Source organism: Melospiza melodia, chromosome 4 (assembly GCF_035770615.1).
Source record: "Melospiza melodia melodia isolate bMelMel2 chromosome 4, bMelMel2.pri, whole genome shotgun sequence".
Taxonomy (NCBI): domain Eukaryota; kingdom Metazoa; phylum Chordata; class Aves; order Passeriformes; family Passerellidae; genus Melospiza; species Melospiza melodia.
This window is the reverse complement of record NC_086197.1, coordinates 71,373,207-71,398,062: the sequence shown is the minus strand read 5'-3', so window position 1 is coordinate 71,398,062 and position 24,856 is coordinate 71,373,207. Positions and strand designations below refer to the sequence as shown.

Here is a 24,856-nt window from a genome sequence, read left to right as displayed (position 1 = left end):
AGTCCTTTTCTTCTCTTTGCAGTAATTCATTTGTTTCCATGTGGCTGTATGAGTTAAGCTCCCTGGGAACTGATCATCAACAACTCTAACAGTGCCTTTGGAGCAGTGCACGATACAGGAGACTGAACACTCTTTAGTTACACTGGGAACCTTGCAGACCTCGGCCCAGTGGGCTTGCCTTCTCTTGCTAACCCAGCTTTGTCTGTCTCTGGGAGTTTTTTCTGCCTCATCCATGCAGATGTGAACTGGTGGGGCAGCAGCTGTTCCCAGTGGCTGTAGGCAGTGTTTGGGCAGGGAGCTCTGCCCTCTGCTCGGGCGTTGGAGCCCAGAGTGCTGTAGAGGAGCAGCAGCAATAACACAGAGTCCTGCTCCAGGCAATTTGGTTTTTTCCAGCACAGAGCTGTAAGCATATGTTTCTTAAAATAAAAACAGGGCCAGTTTTAGTGTTTGTCACCAGCTGTTTTACCTTACTACAGGAAGCTGGTGAAGAGTTGTCTGTTTCATTTTTAGTATCAGTGGCATGAGCCTTAAGTAGTGGCATACACAGTTATGGTGTATAACATACATTGTTACGCAAAATTGCATTTCTCTGGAAGTGTGTGTCTTTCTGTTGCACAGGACTTGAAATAAGCATCAGTTCAGCCACCCACTGGCATGGCATGCAGTTGGTTTGTGTCAATCCGTGCTAAGATGTGCTGTAGTGAATTGCCATATCTAGCTGTAGTTTTTGCCACTCCACGGATACGCCTTAGGCTGGCCTAAATACTCAGTTACAAAAGTACACTCTCCCAAGGGAATATTTAAAGGCAGCTTCCCAAAACTTTTTCCTCCATGGGTAACACAAGCAGCTGGTTTGATTCCTCCCTGCCTGTGTGTCCTTCAGTTGAATGGTTTGCGTGGCCTCCACCCAAAGATAATATCTGCTGGTGAGAGCTCTGGCACCTTTTAGAGGAAGAGAGGAGGCCTCTGGCTGCCTGGGGATGCCTTCCTGCTTTATTCAGTGCTCTAAACTTAGACAACACAAAGAAACAAACAACAAAAGACTGGGGAAGGCAGAAAGACACTTCCTTTGGTGGAAGTGGGCAGAGTCAGCCCTACCCAGCAGAGGTGGGGCTTGTGATTGACTGCTGTTCACTGTGCAGGAGTCAGGCTGAGAGGTTTTTCTTGCTTGGAGAAGGAAGGGAGGGCTGGGGTAACCCAGTCCCTTTTCCTCTTCATGCAAGCATGTATTTGCATACTGGCAACCCAAGCTGTCTCATCTGCAGACCCAGCAGGTGTGTAGAGGAAAGATGCCTTTGTGTCTGGCATTTTCACAACTTAGATATCAGGCAGCTCCTTCTTCAGTTCTCGTCTGGTTTTAGATTGGGCCCAGTCTGCAGGCTGTGCAGTGGGCAGACACTTCTTTCCAGGCCATGGACAGCCATCCAGCTATCTGGGGATTTGGTCCCAGGCCAAAGCTTCCCATTCCCTCTCCTTCTTTCCCCTTTGCTAGTGTTGAAGGGATCCTTCTGCTTTCAAACATTCAGTGTCCACAGCCAAGCTGTTACTTAGCCCAGAAGATGGCTGTATATCAGATAGATTCAGTACTGACACAGATTGAGTTTTGTTGTTCATTATTTTAGATTTTCACTTGAAGATAAGAATACTGAAATTTATTAAGAATGGCTTTTGCTCTTTCCTATAAGAGAAAATGAAAGAAAAAAAATCCCTATTTGGAATACTGTTAAAAAAATCAGAAAAGAAAAATGTAACCAAAAGTCCTCAATTTCCACTGGCAAAGAAACTTACACAAGATCCATGTTTATAAGTCAACATTTTCTCAAAGACCCTATGATTTTTCTGTATATACCTTTATATTGTCATTTTCTCTTAATTCTTCTTTAACTCTTGCATTTTGCAGGTCATGAAAACATACCACATGTATCATGCAGAGAGCATCAGTGCTGAAAGCAAACTGAAGGAGGCAGAGAAGCAGGAAGAAAAACAGATTGGGAGGTCAGGAGACCCTGTTTTTCATATTCGACTAGAAGAAAGGCACCAGAGACGGAGCTCTGTGAAGAAGATTGAAAAAATGAAGGAAAAAGTAAATGGTCCTTTTATTTTGTCTCATTTGAAATAAATTCAGTGCATTTCTGACATTCTTTGGCATGATATTAGACAGATAAATCCAGCTGGGAAATTAAAGTAAGCAAGGTACACATAATAAACTAGCAGTGGGTTATAGATAACTCGACATAATTTCACTTCAGAGAGGGGGATACTTCATTACAAATATAATTCTTACTGTAAAGTTTGTCACATTTGGAACAAAATATTAAATTTTCACTTTGGATTCTATCTGTTGTATGTATAACAGGCTGGAAATTAAGGTTCTTTCATGTTACTAGGAATGTGTGCTTGAATTGTTACCATTTCTGCTGCACACCAAAAATGAAGTAATTAAAATACAATAATATGAAATGTCTTTCCTAGCGTCAAGCAAAATATTCTGAGAACAAGCTGAAATCTATTAAGGCCCGTAATGAATACCTGCTCACCCTTGAAGCAACCAATGCTTCTGTGTTCAAGTATTACATTCACGACCTTTCGGATCTGATCGATGTAAGTATTGGCACGTTGGTGTTTATGTTTATTATTTCTTCAGGAATAATCCTTCTTTCAGTTTTAAAGGGAATGTATTAGTCATATGGGCTGCCTACAGTACATTTGCTATTTATAATATTGTATGATACAATGAGAAGTTTTTCCCTTATTTCCACAAAATAAAGTGCCAGTAAGATGCTGAACCCATTCCTTTAAAGTTTGAACGTTGTGTTTGCACCCCATGCGTCAATAGAAAATACGACATTGCAATTATGTGCACTCTCTGGAATCAAAGTATTTTTACAAGATAAACTTCTTAACTGGTCATCTAATGATATTTAATTCAAAAGAAACAATTTCTTCCATGTTTTCAAAACTCTTTAGTTTCATTCATTTAGTCATTGAATCATACATACAATGGCTTCTTACTCTTACTTCATGCAGTTTGAAGAACAGGCACAATCAGTCCTGTACTCTGCACTGTCAGTATACCTGTTACTTATTTTCAGTAAGTTGTTTTTATGAGAACATCCTAGAAGAATGAGGTTATACACTAATGTTGACTTGTGCCAGCATTTAGTGCTCTGTATTACTGACATTCTTACATGATGCACCCTCATCACATCCCACTCTCTTTGTAAGCTGACTTCAAATGTGATAGAGAAGATACAGAGACAGCAAACACAAGCTCCAGAATATTCATTCACTGGCATTGTAGGGTTAAATGGCTCAGTGGATTCACCTCTGAAAAAGTGGCCTATTTGAAATTCTAGATATTTGAATATGTTTGCCTGCTGCAACAGTAACATATGTTACTTCCAATAGTAAACAACATTCATACACAGCTCTGGTTTCTAATATAGAATAAATTAATACAGAATTTGACAAGAAGTCTCATTTCTACTGACTGGAGAAGCAAAGCTTCACACAGAAGGGGAAAAATGCCTTCTTAAGATTAATAGACTAAAATAGCTCCATATACATGTTTTATTATATGTCATCTAAAAACTGATATTTTCTTTATAATTTCTAGTGTTTCTGTAATTTATAAAATCTTGCTGGATTTTGTTAAAACTTTTCCCTTTCAAATGGTTTGCTTCTTGCTTTCTTGCTTCTTTCTTGCTTTCCTGTAAAAGATGTCAATTAATCTTTTTTTTGTTTTCAGAATTTTTTTCTGTCTCTATTTCAACATCTCTTTTATTCCTTTTGTAGTTGCTACTGCATGTTTGCTCCTGATTTCTTCTGGTTTATTCTGTGTCCTGTCCTTGTCTAGTCTGTATCCATCCACTTGCACAACCTGATCCATCCATCTAGGTTGCCCAGGCAGTGGAAGCATTTACCAGGACCTATAGGTGGAAGATTAGGGCAGAAAACAAAGGACAAGCTGTGTACCTGCTGGGGTATTCCCCCAAGTGAGAAATTGAGCCTACCTAGTAGATGATTTTCCTGCTACTGCTTAAAGGATGACAGATTTTTGGTCAGTAATTAGGGCATGTCTCATACATGTGAACTTCATAAATTCTTCTTGGATTTTGGAAGGAAGGAAAGGTAATTTTCTTTTTGTTTCCATCACCCATACCCCTTCAGAAGCTGGATAGATGCTCATTTTGTCACCTCTCCTGCTTTCCCTTTCCAAGTTCACATTTCTCAGAGAATGTCTCCAGTGTGTGTTTCTAAAACTTTATCAGGTTGGAAGATGCATGTGATTCTTCCCAATTCAGTGATGTCCACAGAGGTTTCTGTAATAGTGAAAACTGAGGGCAGGACCCACCAGTCTGGAGCTTTACAAAGAATTGTGAGGGGAGGAGAAGTGAAGCTTTCTGTCCATACACACACACAGAGCCAGCACTTACTGGAGTTAGTGTGTATGTAAGGGTATTTACAGAACCATGAGGACTAGAGCTTCCTAACTGCTAGTCTTAATAAAAATAAACATTCTACAATATTTAGTAGCACAGAAAAGTTGTGTCTACTCTGCCTGTCTTTTTGAAAGCCATGGACCAGTGTACACAATAACATTCTTTTGGCAAAACGGCTTGAGAAATTACTCTTCCCTAAGGAATTTAAATGGAAGGTCTAGCTGCCCTTTCCATCACTGTTTTGTAAGAGTAGGCTGTAAACATGTGCAACCAGAATTTGCTTCAGAGCTAATTTAATCCAATTGTGAGCTTGTTTAAATGAAATGTCTTTCAGACATTTGTATTTGATCAGAATATGCTGTGAAAGCACTGGTATTTAGACAGAGTGTTTGCCACTTGACAAAGGAAACTCTTTTTGTAAATGCAAGAATCTTGGCAAGGTTTTGGAGTTATATCATTGGAATGTGAGAATGCTTTCCAGTGGCCATATGTTGCAACAGTCCAGACTACCTCATTCTGTAAATCTGTTAATGTCATGGTACAATTTGGAGTTTTCAGAGCAGTGGTGGCAATTTCATTCCTTGCCCTCTCTATTTTGTCCCACTTTACTAGCCTGACTTCTGTGCTTCCCTGAGCTCTGTCATTGCCTGTACAGAAAGGGATTATCTCTGCTCTGTGTCTCAATTCCAGTGGACATGGAAGAATTTAGATCTCCCCAAGCTGTTGGTGTTGCCCATAAATGAAATGAAATGTCTTCCTATGCTAGTGAAAAATATGTCTAATGAAAGCAGGCTAAGTACATGCAATAAACTGTTCCATATTTTTTTTTTCTAACAAGGCTGGAGAGCAGAGTGGGACTACTCATTTTTACCAAAAAAAAAAAAAAAAAAAAAGCCACCTATTTTTGATTTGGATTCCACTCTATTTTCCATATATGAGGCTTATATGGAAAATCCTAAATTACTGTTCTCCATTTGAACTCAGTCTGAACTGTTCAACTCTGTCATTTCATTAACAGAGCTCAGCGCTTCTGACTAAAAATTATGATGTGTTGCTCATTTTAAGCTCTTGTGATAAAAGTAATATAAAAATATTGCTGGAGTCTTAGCTGGATGATTTAATGCAGTTAGGGAGCTGAGAGATGAGACCAACATTTGCAAAGAAGAAGAGAGGTAAACAGGATTTGATATGCACAAATATCAAATTTGTGTATTTCTGTCCCCTGCATATTGTAGAGGAATTTGAATTTTCTGTTAAATATTTCTTCTGTGCTGTCTAGAGTGGTATCTAGTTCAAGTGCAGGAGAGAATTAGTTATTTTCTGTATTTGTACCTATAAAAACCAGTAAAGATTAGCTGAATTTAATAAGCTTTGCCTAGTATGTAGAAATTTTTTAAAGATTCTGAGTTTCAGAGGAACAACAAACTATACAGTGCTGCTAATCTGGCTGTTAGTGCCAGCATCTGTCCATATGGCACATACTTTTACTCATTTACTTTAAATCTGTCTAAGAGGAAGGTAAGGACCTTTTTTCAGACTTACCATGCATTTTTATGATGTGAAGATAAATACTAGGAAATAGTGATCAAAACAACTTTACTGTAGTTGTACTGCTGAAATAAATAAAATACCAATGTGTGGGTCTTTCTTAAAATGTGGTTTCTGAATCTCTAATTGCAGTATGCATGCTTTGGACCATTAAGAAATTAAGGAACATTTAGCTATTGTGAACTTAATTTATTCTGTAAAGATTCTTTATTAATCATTCATAAAACAGGGTTGAAAACTAGGGTAAAATGTGTGCAGCTCACAATCTTTATTACATAATTCCTCATAAATATGGTATGTACCCTTAGATCCCTTTGATTTGAATGCGGATGTCTGTGTAACAAAATACTTAGAAAGTGACTTATTCAGAGATTAAGGCTTTTTTTATTAATTCCTCTCTCCATTGACATTAGAATTTTATTACTATTCCTGAAACAAAATTAAATGAAATAAAAGTAGCTTGGTTTGGTTGAAGCTCTGTGCTAAGCACTTCAGTTTGTTTTGTTCAAGCCTAAATATACTCTGGGGTGCAATAAAGGCAGTAAATGCTCTTGAGACTGCTTCCAATTTAACTTCAAATAAGAATAAAATGCAAATTACAAAATTAATTTTTCACACATATCCCAAATGCATCCCTCATCTGACTTGATTCTGTTATTTCTCATCTTCATGTCTTAGTGCAGCAAGGGACATCTCACCTCTCTAGCCCATAGATAGGTAGCAGAACCAGAGATGGATGAGCACCCTGGCTGGACCCTCTGTGCTGACTAGTGAGCCTCTAACACTTGTGGTTGTTTTGGCTAACAGTGTGGTTGCTCACTTGAACTGTAGAAGTCTTTCCACAAATCTACAGATTTTTCCTGAAAATCATGTAAATACATGTGTGTGTGTGTATGTGTGTATAGACAACTCTCTTTTCTAAACCATCCTTCCAGCAGATTAAAACAGAGCATTTCTTTCTGGATAACCAAGATGCTATGACAGAGCTGTTGTTACCCTGTGTGTCCAGGTTTTAGGGAAAGTGGGCTATGGTATGGCAGAAGTAAGAGTTGTGATGTCTGAGTGTTTAGTTTTGCTTTTACAAAATAACTTCCCTCATACAAATTCTATTTTTACATAAGTAATATAAGCAAAATTTCAAATTCAGATGTTTTTAATTCCATTCTAAGAGACACTTGTGATAAAGCATTAGTTCAGGATCTGCGTTTAATTTTTGTTTTCTCTGCTGTCATTGGCATTGCAAGAAAATGCCTTAGCCTGGCAAGATACTCTGCTTCGCTTGAAGAATCCTCTTCTTGTCTGATTTGTTGCCTTGTTCAGCTGTCATCACTTGCCAAAGATGATCATGGTGATAGTGACTGAGTAGATTTAGGGTTAAACAGTGAAGTTGTGTCACAGCATAAAGACTGCAATTTTATGTTCCAGCTTGCAAAAAAGCTGCACCAGAAACCCACACAGCTCTAATTGTAAATCAATAAGCTTTCTAGTAATACTCGGATTAATCCACCAGAGCCAAAATTCAGGCTGTAGTTTTCTAACACATGGGTAGTTGGCAATGCTAAACCTGGCACTGCCCTCTGTTTCTAATTCCTTTTCAGTTTAATCTTCTATGAGGTCTCTCTGAAACTAATGCACATGAAATAAAACAGCTGTCCCAATTCACTTTCTTATCAGCACTTTTAGTCTGTCTTTTTCATCCAAGATAGTGAATTAAATATGAGATCTGATTTGACATAGAACAAGAGAAAAACACCAAGAGACTTTTCCTTTTAGAAACAGTAGTTTTGAGGCTGGTGTTCTTTGAAATATGGATGCACTTCAGTATAAAGTTTGAGTGGCTGTTTTAGTAAGTGTAACAAAAATTTCCATTTTATGAATGCAAAAGAGAGAGGTTAACATATGTGTGTGTGATTGAACATGACATCTTTTCTATTTTGTTTGAATGGTTCAGCATCTGGTTTTTTGGAAAGCCACTGTCCCATCTGCAGTCACTGCCTGAGTAGTTCCTAGGAGTGAAAACAGTCTTTCTGGAAGCTTTGTTGTGAATAAACAGCTCTCTGTTAGATTTCAGAGAGCAGCTTCATCACTAGTCATTACCCTACTAAGTCAAGGTGTGAAGTGTTTCATTCCCTTCTATACGCAGGTTTTGGTTTGGTAAATAGGTTGAAAGTTCTTTCCTTCTGTCTCCCTCTCTGTCTATTTCTCTCCTTTTTCAAATAAGTAAGAGGAAAGGGACGGAATGTGATCCCATGAGTCCTGTGGGGTTTGTAATAGCTGTGAGGAGGGTACTCATATAAAGAGTGCATATATGCATGTAGGGTACAGTGGACTGAATCCAAATTGCTTCTTGACCCAGCTCCATAGTTACCCTGGGAGTCTTGCAGGGATGGGTGACTCCAGGCTGTGGGTGGGCACCAAGGAAAAATGGCTGGGGACTGAGGGGTGCCCTAAAGCAGAGTGCTCTGACTGCTCTGGCCAGGCACTGGCCTCTGCTTGGGGCACATCTCACCTGTTTGGATAAAGAGCACTGCTTTGTATGCAACTGTTTGCAAACTGATGTGCCACTACTGAGGTGACATCTCCCCTTACCTGGAGGCTCACTGAGCAGAAACTGAGGGTATTTACTGTACAATGTAGGGAAACAGTCAGCTGATATGCTACTGCTGTGACATTTTTAAAATATATTCAGCTGTTCTCTAAAATATTAATGAAACATGAATAATGCAAATTGAGGACGTTTAAAATTCAAGAACAAACACAACTTTATGTTTTACCGATTAGGTTTCAATTACATTCCATTTCATAGGAAAAAAAATACATAAATTATGACTCTGCATTTTGTAACATGATGTACATTTCTGGCTTTATATGAGCATAGGAAATAAGGTGTTTACATTAAATACATTTTCATGATCAGGGAAAAAGATGTTAAACTTTTCCTGTTGTTTGAAAAAGCATTTTAGATGGTTTGCTTATGCTCAAAGTATTTGTGGAGGTTTTGGTTTGGGCACAGGCAGGGTAAGCAGGAATTGCTTCAAGTGCACTTTGCTGCTGTCATTAACTTAGATGATAGTTATGTTAGGGTATGTTTAAATAAGAGATTCAGGGCTTACAGATGCTGTTGATGCTAAGAAGCCCACTTGTGGGGGTGGGCTTCTGAGGTGGGGCCTCAGATTTTATTGATAAACAGTGCCTGCGCTTCCCTGTCTGATAAGCAAACTGTCACGTGTACACTTGATCTCTTTTCTAAAACTGTCTATTAATCTTTGCAACAGATTGAGGATACTAAAAACTTACTGTCTTGATCCCAGTACTGTATTTTAATTTAGAAGATGTTTTGTTAAATACTTCAAAGATTGAAAAATTTCAGGACAGAAAATTTTAGCGACAGTTTAAGGATTGTGATATTGGAATGGCATTTCTCCTTTTAAATTTGTTTTCTTTTCCCTTTGTTGTTTTTTAGTGTTGTGATCTTGGATACCATGCTAGTCTGAACAGAGCCCTAAGAACATACCTTTCTGCAGAGTATAATCTTGAAACTTCCAGGCATGAGGGATTAGACATCATTGAGAATGCAGTTGACTGCTTGGAGCCACGCAGTGACAAGCAAAGATTCATGGAAATGTACCCCACTGCTTTTTGTCCACCAGTGAAATTTGAGTTCCAGTCTCACATGGGTGATGAGGTCTGTACACTGACAAGTATCCCCAAGTGACTGTTTCTGTATACCAGGATAGAGAGTTTATCATTTACCAAGCCCTTTTACAAAGAGTTTGGTAAAAGCTACTGAAAGTCAGTGGATCAGCAATAACATTTTGCAAAACTTTACAGCACTGTCTGCTGCTTCAAAGTTCTCATGTAAAAACTGTTAAGTGTTCCTATATTCTGTATCATTTATAATGACATTGCTATGAATTTGCTGGCCAACCTGTGCTCAGCCCAGCACCAGTGTAAGCAGTGACTTTGTCTTTACTACCTGCATCACTCATAACAGAGTTTGCGGGTGCTATTTGAGAGCAGCTACAGAGCTCCAAATTATTCCTGCTGCAATGCAGCCTTTCCCCCTTCTTCTTCTCCCATTTTATCATCTGGAGATTTCAATCATACGAGGTACCCCAGCTGTGCCCTGTTCTACTACACCAAAGGCCAGTAGCAAAGCAGAATTTGACATCACCCATGTACATCTTTTTTTCTGAAGGTAACTCCAGGGTTTGCATTTCTGTGTGATACAGAAGCTACAAAAAGCACACATACAAAAATGTTGTGCTCTTTATTCATAAGCTGTAGGACATACTTTCACACCTTACCGTACATAAGTACTTTAAATTTAGATGGGCACATTTTATTGTCTGCTTTATTAAGTTTTAATAGCTTTGGTAGGAATTCACCTAGTTTTAAGAAGAACAGCAAGAATATTGACTGGTTTTTTTAATTGCTTGCATCTTACAGCTCTTTTTGATTCTTTGTTAGGTTTGCCAGGTCTCTGCCCAGCAACCTGTGCAAGCAGAGCTTATGCTTAGGTATCAGCAACTGCAGTCACGATTGGCTACACTCAAAATTGAAAATGAGGAGGTAAGACCTATGTCTACAAGGGCTAAGCATTGAACATAATTTTCAGGAAGGTGCAGTGTTTTCTACCTTGCCAAAAGCTTCTAAATGACTGTGGTTGCAATCTGTATAAGCAGTTTTAATTTTAAACATCAAATACTGGCACATAGGCTAAGGTGAATCCTCACCTGCTTTACAGAGGTTTGGAAACTTTGTCTTTTACCGGTCCATACATTCACATTCCTGAGTTCCATGTTTTGCAGATGCTTCAGTGAAAACTTGTTGGAGCACATATTTTTAAATTCTTGTGACAGAAAGCCACTGAGAACAGTTATTGTCTTCTGTGACCACCCTCTGTCCAGTTCTCAACTTGCTTCTTCTGTAGTACAAAGGAATTTGAAACGTCTTTTGTGGTAGCTGAGTCAAGATCTCTTATGCTCTCAGCTACAGCTATTTATAAACATGACTAATGAATGCCTGTGATGGGAACAGCTCACCTAGCAAAATAAAATGCAGGTTTTTGTAAAATATGGAAAAAACGATGGTGTTGTCTTTCCCCTGCTCTGGCAGTGGAAATAAAATGCACTTTTGTCACAGTTGAGGCAATGTTAAAGTCCAGTTTACATGAGAATCTGTTCCTAAAAAGAAACATAGAAATAATGTACTTTACCGTACTTCTTATGTACTTTACTGATAAGTTTTCAAGATGTCAGTTTTTCTCATTCTAGTTTGTATGTTGAATATCTAGAACAAAGTATTAATGTCCATGAGACATGTACAGTAGTCATAAAATAAAAAACAACCACCTGCATTCAGAAAGTCTCTCAAGGTAACAAAGATAGAAAGATAATTTCTTTCAGTGAAATGAAGTACAAGAGCATAGCAGGAAAAATCATGTTTGACAGGCGTGGGAGGGATATTTGACTACATTGGAGTTGTGTGCAGACATGTTCATGATTTGGTTGACCCTACTAGAGACTCCATCTGAAGCAAAACTGGGAAGTAATCACATCCTTGTGAACCTTACCAGTTACTTTATTGCACTGTGGAAACTGCATCCCTTGTCCACAGCATCCGTGCCCGGGTTTCCACCATGAGCAGTGGTGCTCCATAGGTCATAGGAGGGCTGGGAGTCTGGGCTGAGAACAAACAAGAAATTTTTCTTTCTCAAGCCCTCTCTGTCAACAATGTATTCCACTTCTGCAGTCTGAACATCACTGTGGCCCTCATCACAGCACTGCACAGTACAGGGGTCAACACAAGGGTGCATCTGTGTTTGTGGGTTAGACCATGCTAAAGCAGAGAATGAGACAGGATATCTGTTACATAGATATCTGTTATAGCACACCTGACTTTTCACATTTACACACCAGTTTGTTTGGGGGAGTGTGCCAGAGAAATACTGTGAGTAATGAGCTTCCCTGTTAAGCTGTTCCTTTATATATTTATCTGGCATTTGGCAAACTGTGATTTTTAATACCAGGTTAAGAAAACAACAGAGGCTACCCTGCAGACAATACAAGATATGGTCACCATTGAAGACTATGATGTGTCAGAGTGTTTCCAGCACAGTCGCTCAACAGAGTCTGTGAAGTCAACAGTCTCTGAGACATACCTGAGCAAGCCTAGCATTGCAAAAAGAAGAGCTAACCAGCAGGAAACAGAGCAGTTCTATTTCATGGTATGTTTGTTGCCTCCTCATTCATGTGATGCAGACCAAACACCTGAAGCAATCATTACCCAGAAGTTCCTGGGATTTATGTGTCATGCATAGTAATAGATTCATCTGCATTTCTACAGAAATTCAGAGAATATCTGGAAGGTAGCAATCTCATCACAAAACTTCAAGCAAAACATGACTTGCTGCAGAGGACACTTGGAGAAGGTAAATATCACGCAGTAAATTGAAAAGTGATTCCAAACTATACAGTGAACCTACTGAAATGCCAAAGATACACTGGAAAAAAATACAAAACTTAAAGCTTAATTGTCCAGTAAACATAGATTTGATTTTTACCAATCACAGTTTTGGTGCCAGTGGTAAGAGTATACACAGTAAATTGATTTTATTTCCTCAACACATACTTATTTCCACTGCACAGATATTTAGACAAATTACTGTATTTGGCAACAGTACTATGGAATGAAAAATCTCATGCCTGCAAGGAGAGTGACACAGTCAGTGCAGGTTTATTTAAGAGCTGTGACAAATGTAGTATTTCTACACCCTAACCATTTCTGTTGACTTGAGGTTTTTAATGAATCACACACTATACACGGTTCCAGCCTTTTACCAGCCCTCCCAGCTGACACTTCCTCATGCACTGAAGGGAAAAGGGGAATTGCAGTACATATCTTGAGGACTAGACACATAGAGTGGAACAGACTTGAGAGGAAGTGGGATTACATCACAAAGAATAAAAATCTTCTTCTGGAAGTTGAAGACTGTGATTTAAAGTTTAGACTCAAGAAAGGAAACCTGTTTGCTAAAATAATTACTCTAAAAGATGTATCACCTTATTTTCTTTTTACTGACAAGTATCTGTAGTTAATCACATCTCTTTTTGCTTTTAATACAAAAGCCCAGGTCCTCAAACCATGTGGAGGTGCCTGAACAGCTATTAGCAGTTCAGTGGCTATAACCCAAACAGTGCCTCTGTCCAGGGAGTGACTGAGCTTGGGGGTAGGATATAAGCAGCATTTTCTTTCAAAACTGAACTGTAGAAGATGTCAGCTGTTTTTAGACAGCTACCTATGTTACCTTCTTTCTCGTGGAAGTTTTCATTTAATAGATTTTTATTTTGAATGTGTGTGTGAACAGTTTATTCACACAAAACATCGTGCAGCTGACTTTGGTCAAAAAAGAGGACATTTTTCTTCTGGAAGCTCATTGAAAATGTCTTTGGAAAAATACAGTGAAAGGGAGGGAGATAAAAGGCAACAGAATCTGCTGCATAAACGGTGTTGGAAAAAAGGAAGGAAAGAATTGTTTGAAAGGAAACCTAAAGAAAAACTTCTCAGCAGGGTGACCCAAGTGATAAATTGCCATTAGGCTCTGGGCCATTCTGCCATACTGAGGCATCTTGGACTATTCTGTTTGAAGAGTTCCCTTCTACACGCCATCTGTAACCCCCATGTAGTTAATCTGTGTTGCCCACAGTGGTTTTGCACATACTTGTTGTCCCAACACCATAGCATGGCACATACAAATAGTACCTCAAACATACACATTTACATTCAAAGCTGATATTTGGAGCCATCATTTTTACAGGTTAAGAAGTTCTAGTACCCCCTTCAGTTGAGGCATGACCTGCTTTAAAATGGCCATGTCTTGGATGGAGGACCTGGATTCTGGAAGTTTCTTGAATGGGGAGGATTGAAAGGATCGAATTACAGTGGTATTATGAATGTTATTGCTGTAGCTAATATAGAAATTAATTTGTAGGACATGAACTGCTCCCCTGCTCCCCTCAAACTGCCTTTTCTGGAAACTTTAATATCAGCAAGACTGCAGACAAATAACACAGTGTGCTGTGTTAAATAAAGTGGGGAGAAGGAGAGGATTGTCTCAACTGCAAGTTTTCCTTTGGCACCCTTTCTTGCTTTCATTCAAAACTATACAGTGTAAGGATTTAGGCTGAATAGATTCAGGTTCCATCTGCTGCCCACAATGTTAACAGCATTTGGCTTCTATTCTGGTTCATCACCTGCCTACTACAGTCTTGCTGTTTATGAACACAGCAGATACATATTCATGATCTGCACAGGGAAAATAGATGAAGTGCTCTGTGCTGAATCTGCTTCTACAAACTTGGAAAGTAAATAAAAAACACTCAAATGAAGTTGATACTAAACATAGGAAGCACACTGATCGTCAGATTAGTTCTGATCCAAAGGCTCATCTATTGAAAGAAGAAATCAACAAAGCAAAGGGAAATGCAGGAAAGAAAACAAGGAGTTGTGGAAGAAATTCCCCTAAGGCCCAGACACCTTTTGCCCTAAACAAAGATGTGCTTAAAACCCCCCAGGCACAGCATTTGTAACATCTTCTGTTTTACTAACATTTATTATTGGAATTCTTAGTCTCAGTGAATTTCCCGTAGTAACCTGAGTACGAAGTCCCTGGCTTACTCTTTTTCTGTCATAGGTTATTTTTCATATTCTTCTTTGATCTCTCTTTTTCACCTAGCTAAAATAGATGCCAGCTAGATTCATGTGTCTTACTGTCAGAGATTGTTCCCAGAGCTTTTTCTTTGTGCTGCACACTCTTCTAGTATTGCAAAATGTATTTTCAGACTAGGATCTTCAGTACTGTGTAGTACTTTGCGTGCATCTGACACTGGCACGTAACAGTGTGTTTTCATATCAGTGTTATTCATTCTTCCTGGAGTCTGAAAAGCTGTTTTGCTGTCACTTTCAAACTGGGACGTGTACTTGGACCCAGCCCAAGTGAAGCTCAGAGTGATTTTCAGAGATCATATCCATAGATCTGTTCACTGGCATAGGTGTTTAATTCTTCACTAATACCTTACTTGAACCTGTTAATAGTGAATTTTATTTGCAGTGTGTGTCAGTTAACTCCTTTAAAGGCCTTCACAGTTTTGTCATGATTTGATACAAAAGTATTTCAGTTATCTGCACAATGCTCTGCTTCCTTAGCTGCTGTGATCTCTCAAGATATTAATAAATGCCTTCTGGATTGAATAAATAGTCCGAATGGGAAGGTCTGAGTAGATGGCTGCTACATTTTTTGCCATGATGAAAAAAGACCATTAGAAGTCCGCTGGGTTTCCCTTTTCTTTGCTGGTTTTTGATCAGTGAGCATATTTTGCCACTCTATCCATGGCTGTTTAGTTTCCTTCGTCACCTCCTGTGAAGAAAGTTATCAGTGGCCTTTGAAAGCTTAAGTGAATTAATTGAACTGATTCTTCATTATCCAGTATTTTACTGACGTTTTCAAAGATTTTTACTAAATTAATAGGGCACAATCTCCCTTTGGCAATGCTGGGCTCATTGGAATTTACCATACCATGATCTTTGTCCTGTTTCATTATTTTGCTTTTCATTATGATGAGTCAGTCATGCCTGATTTACTGGTCTGTTGATCTGCCAAGGAGCCTTTCTGGAATATGATATTTGCTTCTTTGCAGTTCCCTGCAGTTCTCTGTGGTGTTTCTCAGTGATAGTCTTGTGCTTTTTTCCTGTAATATGCAGAGAAAAGAGAGTAGGCAGTCTTTTAACTGCTCTAGAGCCCTGCATTTTCAGCACTGAATGGGTTTAGGCACAAGGCACAGGGGGAGATGTAATCTAATCTTGGCACAGCTCTATTTCCATACTGATTTAGCCACTGAAACATATGAGCACCAACAATAGACATTGTTTGGAATTTTTGAAATTATTTACAGTATCAAGTGACTCTAAATCTTTGGGTAGGCTTCTTAAAAGTTGTTCCATAACATGGGTTGTGTTTGTATTTTAAATGGAACTGTGGAGATAGTAGGTTACTACATTGCCCTATTTGTTGTATAGTTGTATATCTTTTGCTGGTAGTATGAAAGTTAGAGCTAAAAATAATTTTCTAAGTATCATTTAGATACAAAAATTTCAACCTAAAACCTACAAATCATTTGTTTCCTGTTTATTGAACTTTCTAGGTCACAGAGCTGAATACATGACAACAAGGTAAGATATTTTTATCTGACTTGGTTTAGAGTTAAAAAATAGGTAAAATCTTAGCATTTACAAGTTTTAGAACAACTTCATAAGGCTTGTTGCTGTTGTTACATAAATTATATTCAGACTCCGTGTGTTTTAACATCCAGCATTTCTGTTTCAGCATGCTGATGAGTAAAGGATCAGACCATTCATCTTCCTCATTTTTGTGAGCTTTGGCCAGTGCCAAGGGTAGGACAAGCTGGGAGATCCTCAAAAATATTTGTGAATCACACCTCAAATTTGGAAGTTGCAGGGAGGACTTAAAGGCTCAAAAAGAAATATTTTTCAGTTGTCAGAGATACCTTGCCTCTCATGTTTTGTGATTCAATTGGTCAGGATACACAGTTTAAAAGAAGCTGGTAGGAGAATCAATTTGGGCAACGGGCTGTGTCTTTGATAACCCAGCTCTGAACACAAATACCTGCCTTCCCCTGCATCCATGTATTCCATACTGAAATGGGTCTATATATCCACAGAAGAGAAGGGATTCAGTGTTAGATCTCCCAGCTTTGTGCTGCATGTACTTTTTCAGTTGTGTAATGCCGCCGCTTTGAAGTTGCCTTCAGATATAAACCTGGATAAGCTCTGCAGGCCCCAGAGGCTAGGAGGGGGCAGTGGCAACTGCTTGAATTTGCAGCTGCCACTTGTATGTATCACTGCTGCAGGCAGTGTGCCCTGCTACAGCAGGAACATCCAGCCCAGCTTGCTTGGTCTCACTCTTCCCTTCCCTTCCCATGCAATACGTCTTTGTCCAATGCCTTCAAGAACCGTATTCCCTGGTCCTGATGCTTCCAGGACATCTCTACAGACTTTATGCTGGATTTTCTCCCACCACTCCATGTTCTTTATTAGCTCTGTGAAGTTGGACTTACTAAATTTCTTTGCTTACATGACCTCAGTTGAAAAGTGGTTACAAATCAGAGCATTCTTCCCAACTGCTGCCATTAATTCTGACAATTGTACCTTTAACTCTGCCTCCAGGTGCTACTATTCCAGGAATGGAAATCAACAAGTTTATGTCTAATGAGAAAAACCTCCTTTCTTGACTCCAATGCAGGCGACTCATCAGGCTCACATCATCCTAAGTTTCCTGCTGTGTAAATAACTGAAAGGAGATGATGGATTCAGTCAGTGATTTTACCTTAGCAAAGTGGGGGAGCAGTGAAGCCATCTTACCTCATATCTTGTTACAGCTGGTCACCTAGAGAAAAATACTCTGAGGAGCAGGGCCTGCCCATCTGTTCCTCGCACCAGCTCCTGGGCTTTGGCTGGGCCCTGCCTGTTGCCCCAGGGTTCAGTTATGTTTCTGGACTGTTGGACATGCAAACAGAAATGTTCTTTAAGGTCAAAGTTAAATTGTAGAAGGGAAGAAGATGTCTTTAAAGATGAGTTTAAAATAGCTGACAGTATTCAAACAAACTGAAGTCCCACTGCTGAATGCTCTATGCCTTATTGTTTCTCACTGATCCCCCAAAAACATTTGATTTTTTGCTAAGTCCAAAAAACCTGTAGAAACTGCTGGTGCATGGGTACTAAGGAAGCTGTTGGCATTTAACTGTTGGCATGACGTTCACAAAGTTGTTTGTGATCTAGAGAACAGTATTTATTTCCTGTAATCTCTTTCAGTATTAGTCACCACGTGTAACACGCTAGATAAATTTTGCAGACCAAAGTTTTGTGTGTTCTTCCTTTACTTCTTTATGTGTTATTCTGGTTTTATTTATTTGTTCAAGTTGATATACTTCTAATTCCATTAGCCTATTAGCAAGGCGTTTCTTTTCATGTGTGAAGTTGTTGATTGGTTGGATGTGCAAAGCTAAAGCTCCTTCACCTTCTTAGCTCTACTTGAAAATGCAGACAGTTTGGTTTTGAAGCATCTTAGGAGTGTGCTGAGCAGCTTTAATTTTGCATTTGGATTTTCTCCAGCATGAAGCAACTTTTCTGCTTGATAAGAGGTGCTTTGAGTGGTCTGTGTTCTGCCATGGCTGGCAGGATGAATTCTAGTGGTGCTGCACATTTTATGCATGACCATGACAAAAAAAGCTATTCCAATTGTGCAGTGTTTGGAATAAATTTATATGGTAAAACTGCAAAACAGGGATTCATAAAGAATGTAATTATTTAACCATAAGTAATTTTTAATGGGGGAGTTCTCCACTCTTTAATGTGGTACACTTAAATTTGATGGAAAGTCTTTATTTGATAAGTATTGTGTTTATTGCTCCCTTTACAATGTTCTGTTGTTTTGCCATGAGCTTACAGACATTTCATTTTATTGTGTGACTTAATTCTACCTTGCTCAGTAATCATATTCCCTTCCCTTAGGCCTCCAAATCTTCCCCCTAAGCCCCAGAAACACAGGAAGCCCAGACCCCGATCACAGTATAGTGCTAAATTGTTTAATGGTGATTTGGAGTCCTTCATCAAGGTACTGGCACCAGCCACCCCCGTGGCTGATCTCAACACTTCTTACTATAATGGTCACCAGCTCACCAAGCTGAGGCAGATCATTATGTTTAATCTGTCCTGGGGCTCTTCTTTCCCAGTTGATCAATATAATACTTCCTGAAGTCAAAGGGAGAGAGAGGGAGTCGTTTCTCACATTAGCCTCCCTACAGTTGTGTTAATCAAGTAGGAATAGTATTGTCAGCCTGCTTTTAGTAGGAAACTTTGCTCCATGTAGTAGGTAGGATGTAGTGGTGCATCCCACAACTTACCACAATTTCCTGCTTGCTATTGTCATAACATCCAGTGTTCAAAGTCTGTGGAGAAGCAGCATTTCCCTGGGTTTGATATCCAGATTTTGATTTCCTATGACTTTAGGAATTTATTATATTGTGTGAAATTGTGATCAACACTATTCTGGATCTTGTATCTTTGCTGTATTTACTATCTTCTTCTTTCTCATACTTTTATTTCTAATAATGCTTCTAGCCGAGGCCGAAGGAACTCTCACACGAGACATCAGGTATCGTTCTGGTGACAAGAGAACAGCTCTGCCTCGCTCTCGGGTTGCATTCCTGCCTGGCTCAAAATGAGTTCTTTCAGAGACCTGGAGGGAGAAGTTTGCATTAAGAAATGAGTGTACAAATATAGCAGGCAAAACTAAACCAGAGCAGAACTCTGGAGGGATTGTAGTCTTAAATGATGGATATTCCCTTACTCATTTTCAAGGACTCGCCCACATCACAGTTTATGCCTTTGGATACTAGCTGACACAGCTACAGAAAAGAAATCTTAAAAAAAATTGTAAAAATACATTTATAAATGCAGTGAATGAAATTCTTGACTGCAAGCTCTGTGAATTGAGTTTGAATATTACAGGGATTTTTTTTCTTGTTCAGTACAGCTAGTGGCAGACATTTTGCAGAACAAATTCTGTACTCAGTGGCACTGTATTGATTTAGCTGTCTGAATCAAGCTTTCAGTCATCCTCAGTACAACTAAAGGGGAAATTATTATTATTTTCATTGTTACTGTTACACAGGAGGTGCTATGAAATGCAAAGACCTTGAGAAATCATCATAAGAGAAATAGATGAGTATCATAAGCAGTTTCTTGCTTAAGGGTGAAAGTAAGCAAGGAAGCAGAAATTCTCACAGTGAAAGCCCCATGACTAGAGAAGGACAAAGCAAATCAGGAGAAATGGTACCCCATCATTTTCCCTCACAAGGGAATATGGCAGTGTGGCTGACAGGGCTTACTTGCAAGTGGGGAGTCCTACACAATTAGTCTTTGAAAAGGAAAGGTCAGAAAAGCTAGTAGCCTTATGTCAGATTTGCCAGAGTGAGACAGCCTCTCTGCCCAAAGACCGTGTCATTCCTGGTGGGGATGAGTCATTTTGACAGGCACAGCTAGTGAAATACAGTGTCAGGCCAAACTGCTTTGTGTTTGAGTTTCACATCATAAGAAATTATAACTAGTCACAAATATCCATTCATTGAATTCACACATCAGATTAAATTCACAGTAGCTGTAGGGTCACTGTTCTTGACACTCACCAACACAGATTGTTACTTCAAATTATTTTTCTTTGATTAGATCCAAAAGGCAAAGCTGTTAGTTTAGATTATTTCAGGGTATTACTTAAGTACAAAGTTTTGTGTGGTTCTAAACAGATTCTCCAAAAACAGGTATGAAGGGATTTGGACTTTGGTTTGGTATTTTTTTGTAATTTCTTACTGCAAACACGATCTTTTCCTAGGCTTTACAGTCTTTGCATGAACCATGATCTACTAACAAGAGATGTGGGTGCATGTTGTGCATTTTTGCTAATACTCTGCTTTTTCTGGAGAGCCAGGCTGCTCAGCGTTGGTGAAGATTATGATGTTCCTGGGCTTAACAACTGACCTGATCCAAGGGGTTTTTATTTAGCTCTTACTGAATCATGACACAAGTCAAAGAGGAAATGCTAATCCAGCCATTACTAGTTTTTGGCCGGCCAGTCTTTGCTAGGTTTCAAATTAAGAGACAAGCCACAATTTAAATAGCACAGTCTGTGATAAGAGTCGTTTGTAAGCCCCACTAAAACAGTGCAGAGTGTACACATAAGATTAGGGGGCTAGGTTACCTCAGGAGGTGCAATTGCTTTACTGTGTGTTATTTTTCAAACTTTTTAGTTGTTTTTCTACTTGAGCTGAATTCATAAACTTCCCATTAGCGTAGTTTAGCATGAAAATGAAGTACTAATTTGTAAGAGGAAATGTGTATTCTGAGTTACAAGGTGCTTTTGCATTAATGATTTTATAATTCAGACTGATTTTATCCTAAACTTCCAAATGAATTAGTCAATTCTCTGAGCACTTACATATTGGAAACTCATTTGGAAATAAAAATTACGGCTTCCAAGACAAGAAATTCGAAGAATATTTATGAAACAGTAATTTCTGCAGCATAAGCACCAACTTTTCCAAATAATTTTTAATCATATCATTAATATCTTTAATCTGTATTTGATAACTTCTGGTCACTTGGATTAAAATATCAATTTTTTGAAGTGCCAAAACAAAAAGTTTCCAATGGTTATTTTGGAAAATAAGCAGTTTAAAAGAAAAAGACAAGTAACTCACTAATATAATTATTGTATAGTCATCTTCTCCACCTCCCATCACAAATGCCATTTATCTCTTTTTAAAACAATTTGTGGAGCTGAAAATGTAGCTACAGACCTACTGCTGTGTCATTGCTGAGATGAGGAGCTGTGATTCCTGAGCTCTGCAGGTGGGGAGATAGAGGCTGTGACCTCCCTTTCCCAGTAACCTTGTGCATAGGGACAAAGCAGCTGAGCCACGTGCTCAGCTCAGGGTAGCTGCAGTTCAGCACCCAGGGCTTGCCAGCCATTTGGAGCAGCCAGAAACAACATGCCAGCCCATCACTGCCCCATGGCAGGGCACACAGGCCAGCAGAGCCCATTGCAGTGCTTCAGCCAGGAGGGACATCGTGGCACCCCATGCAATGTCATTTAGTGGCTCTGCTCCAAGATTGTTTCTCACAGTCCAACAAAGCCAGAAAAGCCTTGTAAATTCTTTGGGATAAACTTTTTCTTGCAAAAAGAAAACCCCACATTGAGGAATTGGGTCCTGTGTAATTAGGTCCATGTAGGGTTTTCTTCACCAGGAAAAGAAAGGTCAGTTAAATAGATATAGAGGAATCATCTTCATAATTAATTATTATTCTTAATTATAATCTTTTTAAAAGGCAAATTTACTGCTTTAACTCATTTTGCTTCAAAAATCTAAAATGCATGCATGAGCTTAGATGTCACATACAGTGTTAGCCAGATATGGTGACAGAGGTAGAGAACTGAATTTCCTGAAGAAATTATTTTAAGAACTATAATCCTTTGCTTTACCTGTTCCTTTTCCTCCCTCCCTAAATGGGAAGAGACCTCTGTTAAAAGTGGTATTTTTTCTTAGATGTTTTTTTGCCAGCACTGTATGTCCATCTAGATTGACCAAGTGCATTTTCACTTTGAGGCCATAGCAGGGAGGTTTCCTCTTTCTGATCTGCAGCTCACTCATACTGCTCTTGTTTTTGCAGGATTCAGGGCAAGTCATTCCTCTTATTGTGGAAAGCTGTATCAGATTTATAAATTTATATGGTAAGCTCTGAAAAAAACTATTTCATTGTTGTCCTTTTTTGTGTATCTTTGACATTACTCATTTAGCACCACACCTTTGTTTTTAAAATACACATATTAAGTATCTTAAAAAATAAAGTAATCTTTCAGCACTGTCTCCCATCTTTTCTGCAGGTCTTCAGCATCAGGGGATTTTTAGAGTGTCTGGTTCCCAGGTAGAAGTCAATGATATTAAAAATTCATTTGAGAGAGGTAATTTGATTTGCATTTATTTGAGCACTTTAATATCTGACATTTAAAAATCTTTTAAATTATAATAATTTTCTCTGTGTCCTGCACCTAAAACTTTCCACCATCACATGCTTAAACATGAAGTACAATGATGACATGCATGTTATCCCCCCATTATGTCCTAGGAGCTTGAGGGTTTGTCTCATTTTGTTTAGACAAGACATAGGGCTCTACAATCAACTGTAAACATTAGTTTTTTGTTAATGGTAAACTGCAAATAATAGTTGTTTTTATATTTTATTTTAAAGATCCTCACAAAAGAAAGGTAATGAGTTTAATTTGATTCAAGAGACTACTTAATGGAATTTGGAAGTCCTGTTGCTTGATCTTCTGGAATACAAGTGCTTAACTTTCTGGCCCCTCTGCCAAAGTTGCATCATGATCTGGGAAAATAGGGAGTTTAAAAAAGGGTCATTCCATTTTTCATTCCCAAAGGAAACTTCAGCCCCCCCGAGGAGGAATTACTTGAAAAATGCCAGGAAGTACAGCTAGCTTTTTCAATATCAGTGGCTTGCAACACCCAGCCTTGGATTGCTCTGCTAGGGAAGCGAGGATCCAGCCATCCACCAAGTGTGCTGAAGCAATATTGTTACAATCTTTGTAAATCTTACATTCTTTTTCTCTTGAGTGTTAAAAGCTGGGTTGTTTTAATTTCTAGAGAAAATTAAAATTTCTGCAGATTATCTGCAAATGACAAAACCCTTGAAGCAATAAGTCTTGTGACTAAAAGCATAAAAATATGCACAATATTTTTCTCCCTAATATTAGTTATATATATCTTTTTAAACCTGATCTTTTCTTTGACAAGATACATAAAGCAGCTGTTTTCACTTGCTAAGTGAAGCCACATTCCTCCACTCTGCAGCTTTTAAATCTGCTTATTCTTAACTCCTCCTCCTAGGTAGCATTATCCTTGAAGATCCATACATTTTAAAGTGTTTCAAAATAAAGATTATTTGTGTAATTTAAAATTACATAAATAAAACAGTGCAGTCATGGTTGAGGTTGCAGTTAGATTTTCAACAAAGTGGTTGCACATATTCCTGATATTTTAACTTATTAGAATTAAGACACATATTCAATTCAATGAGTGGTCTAACTCCATTTGTTTTATGTAGGGCTCCAAAGAAAAGTCTGCAAAACTCTATTCAATTAAGAGTGTTTGGGTTTTTTTATTTTACTAACTGTAAATCACAACATGGCCATAAATACCTAGCTGGAAGTTCAGGACCTAAGAGATCACTAGGTTATGTAATTTTAAGGAAGCTTTATTTAGGCTGCCTTTTTTTAGTTTAATCATAGCCTGGGATTTCTAAATCAGTGTTTATTATCTTACTTGAATGCTTGCATTGCCACCTCCCACATACTAAAAACAAAACCCGCCCAAAATGTCACTCACTTCTAAAAATGTTCCGTGCAAGAATGCTCCTGCTTGTGTGTTTCATTCACTTTATTTACTTTTTAAGGTGAAAATCCTTTGGCAGATGACCAAAGTAACCATGACATTAACTCAGTTGCTGGAGTACTGAAGCTCTATTTCCGAGGGCTGGAAAATCCTGTCTTTCCTAAGGAAAGATTTAATGATCTTATTTCTTGTATCAGTAAGTATAAATTTCTGGTTTTTCTCAATAGGATTTTACTTTCAGATACACAGTAGTAGCCTGAAAAAACAGCTAACTTCACAGATTTTCCTGAGATTATTTGTTTGCTGTGTGTAGCAGTCTGGCTCAGTTGTTAGTCATACTCACAGCTGTGGTTGTTCCCTTTTTCCATTGAGATTAATGTACAGGGCAGGAAGAATATCTTTGTTTAACAGGGCAGGAAGAATATCTTTCGGTATACAAGGGATAGTTAAATTTAAACACATTATTATTTTCCCATGTGCACTGAGGCAGACAGAAGTGAATGAAGTCGTGAACATGAAAACAGATTGTATTACTTTCCAAGGCTTTCATGCCCCACAGCTTGGGGTCAGCACTGGTGAATAAGTAACTAACTGCTCAACATTGTGTGATTCTGGGCCTTTATTGTGTTCTGCTGAAAACCACCAATCTAACCCAGAAAACTCTTGGGTGCAGGGATGGAGGGGAAGAGCTGAGTGTTGTCTGCAGGAGAGCCACACACGAGTTGCAATGGGATGCCTTGGAGGAGCATTGCATGATCTGTGCCCTGATGGTGCTCATGACCAGATATGGAGAGGTTGTAGTAATTTGGAAAATTGTCAGTGGATGAG

The 24,856-nt window shown here is 38.7% G+C and overlaps 1 protein-coding gene across 2 annotated transcripts in view; it reads left to right on the top strand.

The window, feature by feature from the left end:
* SRGAP1 (SLIT-ROBO Rho GTPase activating protein 1) overlaps positions 1-24,856 on the top strand; it is a 138,361-nt gene that overhangs the window by 85,805 nt on the left and 27,700 nt on the right. Inside the window, exons 5-15 of one of the 2 annotated variants that reach the window (XM_063155143.1) lie at positions 1,901-2,083; positions 2,473-2,601; positions 9,454-9,675; positions 10,461-10,562; positions 12,022-12,219; positions 12,339-12,423; positions 16,193-16,220; positions 18,579-18,681; positions 22,293-22,353; positions 22,507-22,584; positions 24,090-24,224. In XM_063155143.1, the coding sequence (XP_063011213.1) occupies positions 1,901-2,083; positions 2,473-2,601; positions 9,454-9,675; positions 10,461-10,562; positions 12,022-12,219; positions 12,339-12,423; positions 16,193-16,220; positions 18,579-18,681; positions 22,293-22,353; positions 22,507-22,584; positions 24,090-24,224 (1,324 nt within the window). Of the gene's footprint in view, positions 1-1,900; positions 2,084-2,472; positions 2,602-9,453; positions 9,676-10,460; positions 10,563-12,021; positions 12,220-12,338; positions 12,424-16,192; positions 16,221-18,578; positions 18,682-19,187; positions 19,222-22,292; positions 22,354-22,506; positions 22,585-24,089; positions 24,225-24,856 lie in introns of both variants that reach the window. The other variant, XM_063155144.1, reaches the window with a different exon arrangement.